This window comes from Myxocyprinus asiaticus, chromosome 10, assembly GCF_019703515.2.
Source record: "Myxocyprinus asiaticus isolate MX2 ecotype Aquarium Trade chromosome 10, UBuf_Myxa_2, whole genome shotgun sequence".
NCBI lineage: Eukaryota > Metazoa > Chordata > Actinopteri > Cypriniformes > Catostomidae > Myxocyprinus > Myxocyprinus asiaticus.
This window is the reverse complement of record NC_059353.1, coordinates 43901966-43916795: the sequence shown is the minus strand read 5'-3', so window position 1 is coordinate 43916795 and position 14830 is coordinate 43901966. Positions and strand designations below refer to the sequence as shown.

Below are 14830 nucleotides of genomic sequence, written 5' to 3'. Positions count from 1 at the left end.
AGGAGGCCTACAAACCTGACTCAGTTACACCAGTTCTGTCTGGTGAATTCCAGCAACTTATTGTGAGAAGCATGTGGAAGGCTGCCCAAAACATTTGACCCAAGTTAAACAATTTTAAGGCAATGCTACCAAATACAAACAAAGTGTATGTTAACTTCTGACCCACTGGGAATGTGATGAAAGAAATAAAAGCTGAAATAAATCATTCTCTCTACTATTATTCTGACATTTCACATTCTTAAAATAAAGTAGTGATCCTAACTGACCTAAGACAGGGAATGTTTTCTACTATTAAATGTCAGGAATTTTGAAAAACTGCATTTAAATGTATTTGGCTAAGGTGTATGTAAACTTCTGACTTCAACTGTATATATATATATCCCCTATTAAATATTTTGAATAATCATATCATCATTCTAATCTAATGCATCGCAATCTTAACTGTAGGCTATTATGTCCCACGTTAAATAGAACTGAACTTTTAACTACCTACAACACCAACTGATCTAATCAACAATTTATTATTGCATAGTTTGACTTTAAACGACTGCCATCTAAATTTATTTTAGTTCTGTAGGCTAATTTATGCATTATACATTTTCAGTTGAAGAAGCTCCACAAACGCGAACAGAGTGAGATAGATTTTTTTAAATCTTTAAAAAATTCAAAAGATGGCATTTCTAAAACTGAACTCTGCATTAGACATATAGTTTTGATAGTCTTATCTAGTTTTGAAGAAAAAAAAAAGGGTAGAACATTCTGAGAGTGTAATTTTTTCATTCACAGAATTATAGGGCAAGGTTAATTAAAAGTGCAATAATAGAACATAATAGGTAATAATTAGGCAATAACACATAGGCCTAATAATATATATATTATATATATATATATATATATATATATATATATATATATATATATATATATATATATATATATTTTTTTTTTTTTTTTTTTTTTTTGTTTGTTTGTTTTTTTTTTTTCATTTGGTATTTTATTAATTTGATTTCATTTTTTGTTTCCATTTGGTAATTTATATTTTTAATTTCATGTTTTTTCGTCTAGTAATTTATTTAATTTATTAAATCCAGAGCATGCTGCCAACATGTTTCAGAAGTAAGCTATTGTAAGGGGGTTCAGAGGAAAGGAGGAGGCGAGAACCGGCTTGACAACTTAAATAATAATTTATTAACCAAAAACACACAACCAAAAACACACAACTAAAAACACAGCACAGCTGCCTGCAATTCTCTCTCTCTCGAACTGTCGTCCCCGGCCGCCTTTATCCCTCGCGCGCCCCATCAGGCTGATTGGGGACCGGGTGTGTCTCATTCCAGCCCGGCCCCGCCCTCCTCAGCTCTACAGCTATACAAATAATTTAATTTAGTTTTAGGCTAATGTTAGCGTTCCAATAAAGCACACTGTAGCTTTTCTCCTAGTACTGTGTATTTATTTTTCATTTAATACTTCTTCTGAATGGAGGGTAGTGATATTTAAAAGCATACTGAAATAACTTTACAGTGGAGAAGTAGTTAGGCGATAATTTTGCCATGGAGCGAACAAGGAGCGGGGTTCTCTAATCCAGGAGCGCGGACTCCGCGGAGCGAGCGTGCGAGGAGGGGGAAATGGACTACCTGGAGTGGAGCTGGAGCAGACTGATTAAAGAATGCTTTGAGCGCAGAGGGGAAATTGATGCCACTCCACTCCACTCACATACTCTGTAAGGAACAAAATGCTATCGCTAACTTCAGAAAGCCCAGCACCACATGCTAAACGACACAGAGTAATCTCCGTCAGAACATTTTGACTGGCCCAAGGCGAACTTCTGACGTCAGCCATTAATATTGAAGTTTTCTTATCAGTAATGTTTCAACTTCTCATTCCAAAGACTGCCAAAGATGATTTACCTAACGGGTCCTGGTCACACGTGACCTCTAAATGGGAAAATGGTGTTAATTTTTCGGAGAAGGCTGTTTGTTTGACACATCTGTAGACCAGTGGCAAGGCAGATGGAGTGGTAGGAGTGTTCAGAAATTATACACCAAGGATGGTGGATCGATCCTAAATTATCAATAATTACAGATGTGTCACACAAACTGCCTGATTCTGTTGTCATATCAAGAATATCGATTCTCACATAAAAATATTGATTCTAAAGCTGTTTTTTAAAGTAGTGCTATTATTATTTATTTACTATGAAAATTAATGCAAAACATATGTGTCGACATGAAAAAGGAAGTATATATTAGCAAATGGTTGCGCAGGATAGGAACTATTTGTTCTACTACTAATCTTAACACGCAGTGGCGAATTTAGGCATGGGTGAAATGGGCAGTTGCCCAGGGCAGCATCTTGCAGGAGGGTGGCACGAGGCACCCACAACACAGAATCCCAATCCCCCCCAACTTTGGGGGCGTGTTGAAGCGGGTTTGGCCCAGGGCGCCATACAAGCTAGAACCGCTACTGTTAACACGAGAAGTGCAGATAGACACAAGCAGTCACAGACAGTTTTGCCACGCTCAGCATTTGTTCAAACAGAGGAAGCAGTGTTTAGCTGATGTAATTAATGAGTTAATTAACCCTAAATAAGAACAAATCTATATGTGACATTTACTATGATGGGTTTGTTTGTAAGTTTATTTAAATTAAATGCAGTTAAAACATTAATAATGTTCTGTAATATTTGTTAATAAATGATACCCTTATGAAAATTAACTATGGTTTACTATAGTTATGTTGTAGTAACCATGACTGCATTAACCAATGTTTTAAGGCTGAAACTATGGCTTTACCGTAGTAATATTAATATTGTAGTAAACATGACCATGACCAAGTACTATCCATGAATGTAACCACAGTATCCATATAGTAACCATGGTTAATTTTGTGGTTATTTACTATGGTTTTACTACAAATACCATGGTTAAACTATGGTTACTTTCACTGATCTATTATATACATAGAGTATAAAGATCAGTGGTTACTGTAGTAAAACCATGGTTCATTTTCAAAAGGTTAAACAATCTGAAGTCTAATAATTTTCCATTTTAGGCCTATAAATGTAAAAAAAAAAAAAAATATGGATTTTGAAGGAAATTTGGGTATTTGTAATGGTATCGCCGATATTGGCCTTTGATTGTACCTTGTATTGGATCGAAAAGAAAATAAGTGGTATCACCCACATCTATTATACACTTCATCTTTAAGGATTCACAGTGCATGCCACCCTCCTTTGTTGTTGTGACTGGTTGTGATTGGTTAACAGGAAGGGACTTCCAGAGAAGGCTCCACCCACACTCAGCCACCAGTAAGACTGTTTCATTTCCACGGAACGAACGAGTTTAACACACGTGCCACTGAGGTGCCTCCACTTTCATCCTCTCTAAACTCCAATGATGTGTTTGTGCTCAGCACAGAGAAGTGCTGCTACCTGTGGTATGGCAAGGTTGGTATCCATAGGCTACATGTTCCTTGAGATAAAATAAAGCAGTAACCAGAGTATATAGATTTAGCATCTATCCTGGCATATTCAGAATGTGTTTCTGCATATGAGTTGGGGAGCACCAATATTCGTGTTATTTCTGGTGTTCTGGTATTCTTGTTGTGTTATCCCGATAAGGCTGCGTCCCTCTTTACAGTCTATCCTACATACTTAACTAGGGTTTAATTATCAATTAAATACTGCAATGCAGGGTTGCAGTGGAGATGAGAGAGAGATGGCTAAAACGCTGGCTGACATCATCTCTAAGAGGGAGAAGCAAGTTATTGCAGAAGGTCAGGAACCTGCTGACTTCTGGGTAAGCCTTGGTGGAAAGTCCCAGTATGCCAGCAGCAAAAGGTACAGTACCATTCACACAAACACTGTTACTGCACAATGTCCAACATTCAACAATATGTCTCTTTTCCAGAACCTAGAGATCTGCCTACATAGGTAGGCAGTTGCCTTCTTAAGAGCCGTTTAGGCAAATTGATTACTTACAGAAAGCTAGACACAGTGCAACAAATGGAACAGAATGTTGTTGAATGTTATCGAGACACATTTTTAAAAGTTGAAGCACTTTCAACTTGACACAGCATCTTAAAAAGCAGCACTCATGCAAGAGACACTCCGCAACTGTCAAAAGTGTGCGTCTGCGAAAGTTTACAGAAAAATAAAAAAAACAGCACAGACGGATTTAAAACCATGTTCAGTTTGAACAGCCCTTAAAGGGTTGGTTCACCCAAAAATTCTCCCATCATTTACTCACCCTCATGCCATCTGAGATTACTTTTTCTTCTGTTGAACACAAATAAAACTTTTTCGAAGAATCTCTCAGCACATGTAGACCAATAATGCAAATGAATGGTGACCAGAACTCAAAAAGCTCTAAAAAAAGGAGATAAAGTCAGCATAAAAATAATCCATAAATCCTATAGCGCCATCTAGCGTTCTGCGCATGCATCAAGCGCTTGTCAAGATCACATCCACACGACCGAAGGAAAAAGGGCAGGACTCAAAAGCAGAGTGAAAAGGGTATTTATTAAACAAATTAAAGTAAAGATACAGATAAATAAAACAGAAAGCAAAACCTCCACATAGAGGAGAAACACAGTCCAGGGCGACTAACACATAGACGGTTTGGGCTGTAGCAAAACGTATCCAAACAGGAGAAACTACAGACAGGTACAAACAGGATGAGGAAACAAGACGAACTGACACAGTACAGCGCACACGAGGAGACTAAAAAGGGAGAGAAATCAACAGGTTAACAAGCAGGGCAGATGAAACAAAATGAACAGATAATGGGCAGACAAGGAGGTGGGGTATGACGCAAGACTGAGAGACACGTGGCAAAACAGAAACAAAACAAAGCCACACGCTCTCACAAAACACAAACACACGAATGACACGAGCGCATTTCGCCAGGTCTATAAGGCTACATGCGCTCATGCCAAACAACAGACGAGACAAGAGAATGCACGGCAATGCCAAAAAAGCGATGCCATACACTCTCACACTAGACAAAGCCTGAGCATGCACCGCAAAGCAAATACCACGCGATGCACGCAACAGGCGACAAAACAAGATGAGACACCTGTGTGAGAGTTCGGACACAAATAAACAGGCATCTATGATAGAAGCGGCCGAACTCCAGCACAACATGAAGACGGATCGTGAGCGCAACAAAAAGCACGCCCGAGGTCGCGAGAAACATACACAAACAATTGACATGAGTGCATGCTGCCAAGATGACATAAGAGCAATGCACTCATGCCAATAAATGACAAGACAAGAGAACGTATGACAATGCCAAAAAGCAAGCCATACATTCTCACACAAGACACAGACTAGACAAGACACAAAACATGAGTGTCAGAGCTCAGCCACAAAGACAATAAAAACACAACCAACAGAAGTGGCTGAACCCTGACAGCGCAAGGAAGTGTAATCGAGCTTGAAATCATGATCGTGCATAGAGACTTCAATGACAAGATGTACAGTGAAAAAGGAGTTATATTTTGGTCTGTTCTCATCCAAAACCAACTGGATCACTTCTGAAGACATTTATTAAACCACCGGAGTCTGATGGGTTATGATTATGTTGAATTTATTTCCTTTTTGGAGTTCTGGTCACTTTTCACTTGCATTGTTTGGACCTACAGAGCTGAGATATTCTTCTAAAAATCATCGTTTGTGTTCATACAATCAACCCACAATCGATTTCAATAGAGTTTGGCATTAGCATGTTAAGCTAACAACGCTATATCAGCATTGATTCAACCTCCACCAGTTTCATTGGAGAAAGCGTAATGCTCAACTTGTATCCATTTGTGCATTTTAAGCCAATTATATAGGCTAATAGTCTTGACATCGCTGAATCACTTTCAGAGTTTTACAACAGTCAGTCACAGTTTGCAGATACCACAGAAATGAAAGGGAGTGCCTTAAAATGATTCACACCTGTCACAAAATTGTCTGTGGCTTATATTCTATAACCATTTAAAAAAAAAGTAATTTACAAATATAACTCACAGGTTTTGGAACAGAGTCTATAAGTTGTTTTTTCCATTCTCATGAGCAGACTTCAGGATGAGAACAGCAATATCACTCCACGGTTGTTTGAGTGCTCCAATCAGACTGGTCGCTTTATAGCAACAGAGATTACACATTTCAACCAAGATGACCTGGATGAAGATGACGTCATGTTGCTGGACATCTGGGATCAGGTGAATGTTTAGGAAGTTGTCATTCTTTGCAATGATTCTCATCCTTTATAGACCACAATAAAGACCATAGCAAATGTTTGTTCGGTCAGGTGTTCCTGTGGATCGGTAAAGGTGCCAATGATAAGGAGAAGAAGGACGCAGTGCTTACAGCACAGGAATATCTGAAGACCCATCCTGCAGGACGTGACCTGGATACACCTATCTTGGTGGTGAAGCAAGGGTTTGAGCCACCTACTTTTACAGGCTGGTTCCATGCCTGGGACCCTCAAAAATGGAGTGTAAGTAGATCTTATATGAGTTTCCCCTCTGAGCCTTTCAGCCTGAAAACTTACCTCAAAGCATGAGCACATGGTAAAAGTCAGGAATATTTTCATTCTCTCTTAGGGTGGGAAATCCTATGAACAGCTCAAATCGGAGCTTGGAGATGCAACTGATCTTATCAAAATTACTGTGGTAGGTTCTCAATTTTCTTAACAAGACAAGTTCTGCTGATGCATTTTTGATGTAACATGTAACATGATATAAAAACTTGTGCACAGGATTTGACCCAGCCTACAACAAACCAAACTAACTCAAAGGACTCTGGAGGCATGATGCCCCAGCCTGTCACGCAAACCTTTCCTCCTGAGAAGCTGGTGAACTGCCAGCCGGAGGACCTACCTGATGGAGTCGATCCTACAAGAAAAGAGGTAAACTTATCTGTCTTCCTCAGAGATCATAGCAAATTCTATTGAAAACTATCGAAATGGAATGAATTCCAAAATCACATTCCAAATTCAATACAATTTTACTTTTAGTAAGCATAATCAAATCATTCAGCACAAAAAAAAAAAACATTTCCAAACAAATGAAGCTTACTTTTTTTAAAGAATATAAATGTAATTATTATTTATGTACTGTAGGTAAATCTAAAAAAACCCTGAATTTTTCCATATTATAACAGAGTGACTATTTGCAACCAGGTGTAAATAACACCTGCCAAAAAGCCCAGCTATAGAGCGCAAAACATTCATTTATCCCATAGACAAATTTATTTTCAATTATAACCTTTAAAGACAGACCTACCGTGAGCTATGAGGTTGTTCATCAATGGTATATGCTTCCATTGAAGCCATCCGTCTGCATTATTTCAACTTCATTGTTTAAAAATCGTGTTTGATAACGTAATTCATGGTAAACAACTACATTACCCATTATACAGCAGTAAAAGATCCACCAATCATAGAACCGCAGCCAGCAAACCTGGGAAACGAAATCAGAGCGACCGCCCACTCCCATGACGCACTGTGAATGACGTAAACGAGTCGGTCTACCTTCACCCTTACACAGAGGTGGGTAGTAACGCGCTACATTTACTCCGTTACATTTACTTGAGTAACTTTTTGAAAAAAGTTGTACTTTTAGAGTAGGTTTAAAAGTGGGTATTTTTTACTCTCGCTCAAGTAAATTTCTAATGAATTTGTTTTCTTTACTTTTATACATTGGCCGGCGTTCCTGTCGTTACATTATTGGGTTTAATTTTAGTTAATGTGTAATTTAGTGAGAGATTATTGAATGGGACTTTTACTAGGGCAGAAGTTCAAACAGCTACGCGTGCTGTCACAGACTATCACTCAAGTCATCAATGCTGCAGCATCAAACTCTTCAAAGTGAAACACTTTCTTCGCTCCGCACAGTGAAAAAAAGAATAGTTTCGCCATGCAATGCTTACATTTAACACCAAGACAAGCTAATATTTCAAGATTAAAATCACAACTTAACTTAAGGCAGCACGCCGAGGTAAGTTTTGGCTCTAATGCTAACTCAGGCTTTTCTGTGTAATGTGATGGTCATTTTCAGGGTGATTCTCTAACTTCGCTCTTATGAAATCAGTTTTTAAGTGTACATTTTTAAGTTAGTGCAGCAATATATCAGTGCGCTTTGTCCCACGTTCCGCATGTCATGAGCAGTATTTACGCATTTACTTGGAAACTATTGCAGCTACTTCGGGCAGATTAACTGTGTAAATCCATGTAAACATCCAAGTTAAGTGTAAATGCCTTTTGCTCTGCCATTCGTGTGATTGACAACTGGAGCGCGAAGAGATGTGCAGGCGCGAGGCGATCGTTTGGCAAAGAGAGTGGCTGTGTCCGAAGTCGTTCACTCGTTAACTCATTCACTATTTCCTATATAGTGAATGGCAGTTAGTGCACTATATCTCAGCAGTGAATGAACGAAAAAGTTAGTGAATTCAGACGTATGCTGATGTATACACCCAGTGTCGCAGCTCTGGGGCTGTCGAGAAACAACGTCATATATGCATTTTTAAAATACTTGGGCCTTACTTGTTATTCTTATTAAAAAATAAATCTTCATTCTGTTTGTCATTTTTAATATACTGAATACTGTATGTTAATATAAAGAGTAAGCACATTTTATCAAATAAAGAGTACATTTTAAAACGTATCTGTATGTTTTGTCTCTCTATATGTTATTATGTTATTTTAATCAAGTAATGATTTGTCAAAAATTAATTTAATACATTCAGCATGAAATAAAACATTGCCGGAGTGAAGGAAGCAGTTAACTCCCAGCTTGTACATCTTCCCCGTGGTGGATTGTGGGCAATTAACCGTTGACGAGTGTACATCGTATGCACAGAATTAGACGGTACTGCTGTACAGAACTAATTATCTAAATTCTTTCGACACTGAAAACTGTAACTACACTGAAATAAGAATCCACACAGGACTTTAAAAGCTATGAAATAGTGAAAGTAGGCAATAATAAAGCATGATCTTGCTTTGATTTATATTTCAGCATTATATATAATGGTCCTTGTGGGACATTTTCACTTTTTCTCTGTTATAATTACTAGAAATGTTTCCAAACCTCTCTTCTTATTGACAAATTCATCCAGGTCTGACAAGAGCCCTTAAAGGGATAGTTCACCCAAAAATTTTAATTCTCATTATTTACTCGCCCTCATGCCATCCCAGATGTGTATGACTTTCTTTCATCTGCTGAACTCAAATGAAGATTTTTAGAAGAATTTCTCAGCTCTATAGGTCCTCACAATGCAAGTGAATGGGTGGCAACATTTTAAAGCTAAACAAAATCACATAAGTCATATCATATCATACATTAAAAGTAATCCATAAGACTCCAGTGGTTAAATCAGTATCTTCAGAAGTGATGTGATATGAGAATGTGTGGAAGAGAAACAGATCACTTTCACATTCTTCTTCTTGTGTTTTTGGTGATTCACATTCTATTCTGCATATCACCCCCTGCTGGGCAGGGAGAAGAATGTCTAGCAAAAAATGACAAATATTGATCTGTTTCTCACCCATACCTGTCATATCACTTCTGAAGATATTAACTACTGGAGTCTTATGGATTACTTTTATGCTGCCTTTATGTGCTTTTTGGATCATCAACATTTTGGCCTTCAGAGCTCAAATATTCTTCTAAAAATCTTAATTTGTGTTCTTTAGAAGATAGGAAGTCATCCATATCTGGGATGGCATGGGGGTAAGTAAATGATGAGAGAATTTAAATTTTTGGGTGAACTATCACTTTAAAGAGATAGCTCAACCATAATTTAATATTTTGTCATCATTTCCCTACCCTCATGTTGTTCCAAACCTGGGTGACCCCTTGTATTATGTGGAACACATAATATGTTAGACAGAATGTTAGGGACTGACAGTCTCCGTCACCATTCACTTTCAAACATTCGCTGAAAGTAAATAGTGACTCAGGCAAACATTCTGTCTAATATCTCCTTATTGTGTTGCATGGAGGAAAGTCATACGGGTTTGGAACAGCATGATAGTGAATGATGACAGAATTTCCATTAATAATATTAATAATAATTCTGTAATACATGTTAAATGTGTATTATGTAATGGAATATAGGGGAATTAATATAGTAATTATTTATGTTAGTACTTTTACTTCTACTTGAGTAATTATTTTTTTTTAAGTAATTGTACTTTTACTTGAGTACAGTTTTTGGCTACTCTACCCACCTCTGCCCTTAAACTATTTATATATTTGTACATATTGAAACATTTCGCAATAAACTTAAAATATATTGTTTCTATACTTATAATCAACAACTAAAATCAATAGTTTTATATATTCCCATCGTTTTTTATTCAGTGATATCATTCGCAATGCTTCATGGGACTGTAGTTTTTGCCCTCTTGAAAGACGAAAGTACACAGTTTTGTACCTTTTGTCTTTGTCCGATTTGCAAATACTGTTTTGCCTCAAAACAAAGTTTGTGATTGTGATTCACGTCGGTGCTTGTTGGTTTGCTATGAAGGATTTTATAAAAAAAAGTCTCTGGAAGGAAAGAATGGGGAAAATACTTCCGGAACCCAGGCGGCTGAAAAAGTGGGCGGGCACTATTGCGCTTTATTTGCAACCCAATAATCTTTTGGAAACATAGAAATGTAATAAAAACTGCCTTGTGAGTGTCGCTTCAGTGGTATGGGGTGTAATGTCTTTTCATACCGGGTTTGATTGCATTTATTATATTGTATGTTATTATAGTATTTATTTTTTTATTTAGTTTTTATTTTTATATTATTTTTCATTTTCATTTTAATTTCAGTTTTAGTATTTTTCTCGTTTTTTTTTTTTTTTTTTTTTTTGTCTTTATTAAATAAAAACATTTCTATGTAGTTATTATTTATTTTTATTTCAGTTTTAGTTTAAGTAATTTTAGTTTTAGGGATTGACTAATGTATGAAGTACTTCAGCTGACTGAGAGAAAATGGAATAAATCTTAATTATGGTAAATTTAAGTTCTGGAGATACTGTTAAACATACCGATATACATTTTTAATTATTTATTATTTCTATTATTATTATTATTATTATTATTATTATTTTTATTTTCAATTTATTTCGGTGCTACAGATAATATTGTGTGACACAATGATGCATTTGCTTTTAAGAGTCACTGTGCTGTATTCAAAGTACTCCCACACACAGCACTCGTTTGCTTTCTGCCAAACGCCATCACAACAATATACCCAACACCATTAAACACACCTCGCACGTTTTGAAGACACAGAGTAGGCGTGGCACCGAACACCTATTGTTGTGGTGTGATCTGACCGTTCAAAACTGCAGATGAGTTCATATTGCACCTTGATATTCACATCATTTTGTGCAAAAAATGAAACAAAAAGTAAAAATATGAAACTAAATATAGTTTTTGTGTGTTTTTTATTTTATTTTAATTAGTTGTCAAGGCAAGATTTTTCATTTTCATTTAGTTTTGTTATCTAATATTCATATCTTATTTTGTTTTAGGTAATGAATTTTTTTTTAATTAGTTTTCATTTTTGTTAACGATAATAACCCTGATTCCACATTTGTCGCACTCTTTTTCCCATTCTATTTTCTGTCTCCTCTCTTAATATTTTCTTTAATGCTACTTATAATAATACATAAAAATGAATATAAAAGTAGTTGTACTTTAGTAATATTGTAGTAACCATGTTGCATGCAATTGTTGATGGATGATGCAAAATGTTGATGCAATTAACAATGGTGTAACTACAGTAATATGGTGTTTATATAGTAACCATGTTTAATTTTGTTGTTGCTATGATTTTACTACAAAATCCCATGGTGATACTATGGTTACTGTAGAACCAATGTAAATTTTTGTAAGGGAAGGTTAGGGGTAGGGTGTCTGTGGGACTCTATATAAACACAATAAACATGCTGCAGTGATGCCCCTATAATCAGGTGTGCAAATAGTATCAGCCAATATTTGTACCAGGGTTGGGTCAAAATAATATTTTACACTATTTGCATTAGGGTGTAAATAGCATCTACCTTTATTTGCACCAGGGTGCAAATAACATCTGCCATAAAATAAAGCTATTTTAGGACCATTTGGATTTTGTGCATTGTGACATTAGTTGTATGACAATAAGCACATTTCTCTCCAAATTCTCATCACCGCAATGCAAAAAAATCCTAATGGTCCACAAAGGCTTAATGTTTATATATTTTTTTTTCCTTTTTATTTTGGGTTAAAATGTGACTTGGATGTGTTTTTACAAAATGCAACTATTTATAAACCTAACACCTTACCTCTATTGTCTGTGCAGGATTATCTCTCAAATGAAGACTTTGCACTGATTATGGGAATTTCTCGGTTGGATTTCTATGCCATGCCATCCTGGAAGCAACTGAACCTGAAGAAAGAAAATGGCCTGTTTTAGGAAGGCACAAATACTTAATCTTAACTCTCTGAATGCCAGTAGTGGTGCTATGCAAAAACACTACAGTCAGGATCCTTTCCTTTCAGATTTAGATTGACATGTTAACATATAATTACTTTATTTAAATATATATTTTGGAAAAGCTAGCAAATTGGTAATATAAAAGAGAAAGTGTCATATTTAATGTTATGGAGCTGAATTAATTGCCTTAAAGTATAATTTCAATTGAACAGAGGATATGGAATATATGGGGAAATGAAGTTTGCAGATCTGTATTTTTTTACACAGGTATTTGTTTTGGGTGTCAAGTGGACAAATTCAAGCACTTACCAAAAGCTGCTTTTCTTCAGTGGCTTAAGCACTACAGTACAATTTAATATGTTTACTAAGATAAAGGTTTTATGTGAGTTTAATTAATGTATAAAGAGTATTAATTATAAACAAATCTTGGAGACTATGCGTTCTCATTTCTAACTTCCACATTGTCAATCTTTCACTGTATGCAAGAGGCACTTCACCTGTCTAATGGAAAGTCAATAAACAGAAGGGGAAAAAACTCAGTGTAACGGAAATTCTTTTGCCACCTATTTGATAATGCAAACATTATACATTAACTTATGCACAAATTCAATGCTGCATTGTAAAACTCTTTTGTGGCCCTAATCAAGGTAACAAATTTGTAATATGTAACAAAACAGAAAACGTTCTTTTTGCAAAGTCAGTTCTCATTTTATAGCATAAGGAATGGTAACCAAAAGATTAAAAGTATACACAAATGTCACTAAGGCAAGCTAACATACATTGTGTGATTGTTCATACAGAATAACACAGAAAAGGTGTTTAGTCAAGGACGTAACAAACAATGACCATTTAGATATTTACACCTCAAATACCTCGTAGATCAATTACTAAATAACAAATCCAGCTAAATATCTGAATAAATAAGCCATGTATTCATGAGAAACACTAAAACAATGAGGCTAATGTAACCTTGAGCCGGTTGTAATCCCTTCAGGATGCTCTAGATGCCGACATTTATGTCGTAAATAGGCCATGTAAGTGTTTTCCTGTCCTAATTTAGTTGTCTGATTATTTAATGTCTATTGTCTAGTTGTTTGATGTCTGTTTTTCTCACCCTTTGTCTGTAAAGATAGTTTTCGCTGGTCTGTGGTCGTTATTTTGGGGTTTTGAGGCATTATAGGTCATTGCATTAACAGTTAGTCGAATTCATCGCACTTTGTCAAGTTGTGGGTTCACTTTTATCTCTAAACGCACAAGTGACCACAGGATAGTGTCCTAGCGCCATGGTATGAATGATAAGTGCCAGAAAAAGAAAATAAAAGCTGAAAACATGCCGAAAATATATATTTTTCTGTTCCCAAATGATCCTGGCTCTCTTGACACTGGACCGAGCCTACAATCAAAGGAGCATTAAGAACAAGTATAACAAGTCAGATAAAACACAATGACAAAAGAATAGAAGTAAAAATAAATGAAATAAGAATTTTGCACATTTGGCACATTAATCTGTATCTTACCACAGAAGAAATCGGTTGTTGAATGCCTTTTAGCATAGTGATGATTCTCTTAATAGGCTTTAGTTGTAAAGTTATCCATTCAAATGCAATGCTACTCATATGGCTGACATGTCAGATTTTGTAATCTCTAAAACATGTATTTAATTTCACATAGATATAAACAACAAAATCATTTCAAAACTATCAATCGGCAAGTATCGGTCCATCTCTCTGACCGTGTAAAATGGTACCAAGATGCACGTGCTGACATCTGACCAAAGTCTTTCTAGTCTCTGCATCTGATGAAAGGAAACGTGCAAATTTATAATTCTTGTATGCTTTTCACTTTCACACTAGTTAATATTTTCAAGTTATAAAAGCTTTCTGGATCAATATAATATAATATAGGGCGAATTCCAATCGAAAGCGATCATCTCTATGCCCTACTCACTACGAAAGACAGAGCTCTTGATGTGGGCACTCTGAAGGGAGCATGACATCACAGTTTAAATGTAGCCTTCACTAATATTCAAGGGTGTAGCAGCCAGGGGGGACGTGGGGGGGACGTTCACCCGAACTCTTTAAAAAAGGTGATACGGTCCCCCACACTTTTCCAAGCTAAACCCATACTGAGTCCAAATAGTGGATTTGTATTCAAAATTCTTTGCGTTTTGTTACTTTGGGCTGATTGAGCAACCATCTTGCCAATCACAGCTGAGTTTCATGACCTGAAACAAACCTTACGTAACAGGTCGTCAGTCAGACGGTCTAATCAACACGGTTCCGTTCATTTCTACAAAGCTGCTTTCAACAATGTTCATTTATCCATGTTTTTTATCGGCATTGATGTTGATCTAAATTAATCATGTAGAG

General features: G+C 36.2%; 1 protein-coding gene across 2 annotated transcripts in view; it reads left to right on the top strand.

The window, feature by feature from the left end:
- LOC127447373 (villin-1-like) overlaps positions 1-13002 on the top strand; it is a 33321-nt gene extending 20319 nt beyond the window's left edge. For both annotated transcript variants that reach the window (XM_051709204.1, XM_051709203.1), the window contains exons 14-20: positions 3266-3445; positions 3693-3838; positions 6063-6207; positions 6297-6485; positions 6592-6660; positions 6747-6896; positions 12327-13002. In XM_051709204.1, coding sequence (XP_051565164.1) covers positions 3266-3445; positions 3693-3838; positions 6063-6207; positions 6297-6485; positions 6592-6660; positions 6747-6896; positions 12327-12440 — 993 coding nt within the window. In that variant the 3' untranslated portion in view covers positions 12441-13002. The remainder of the gene's footprint in view (positions 1-3265; positions 3446-3692; positions 3839-6062; positions 6208-6296; positions 6486-6591; positions 6661-6746; positions 6897-12326) is intronic.
- Positions 13003-14830: the final 1828 nt, after the last annotated feature.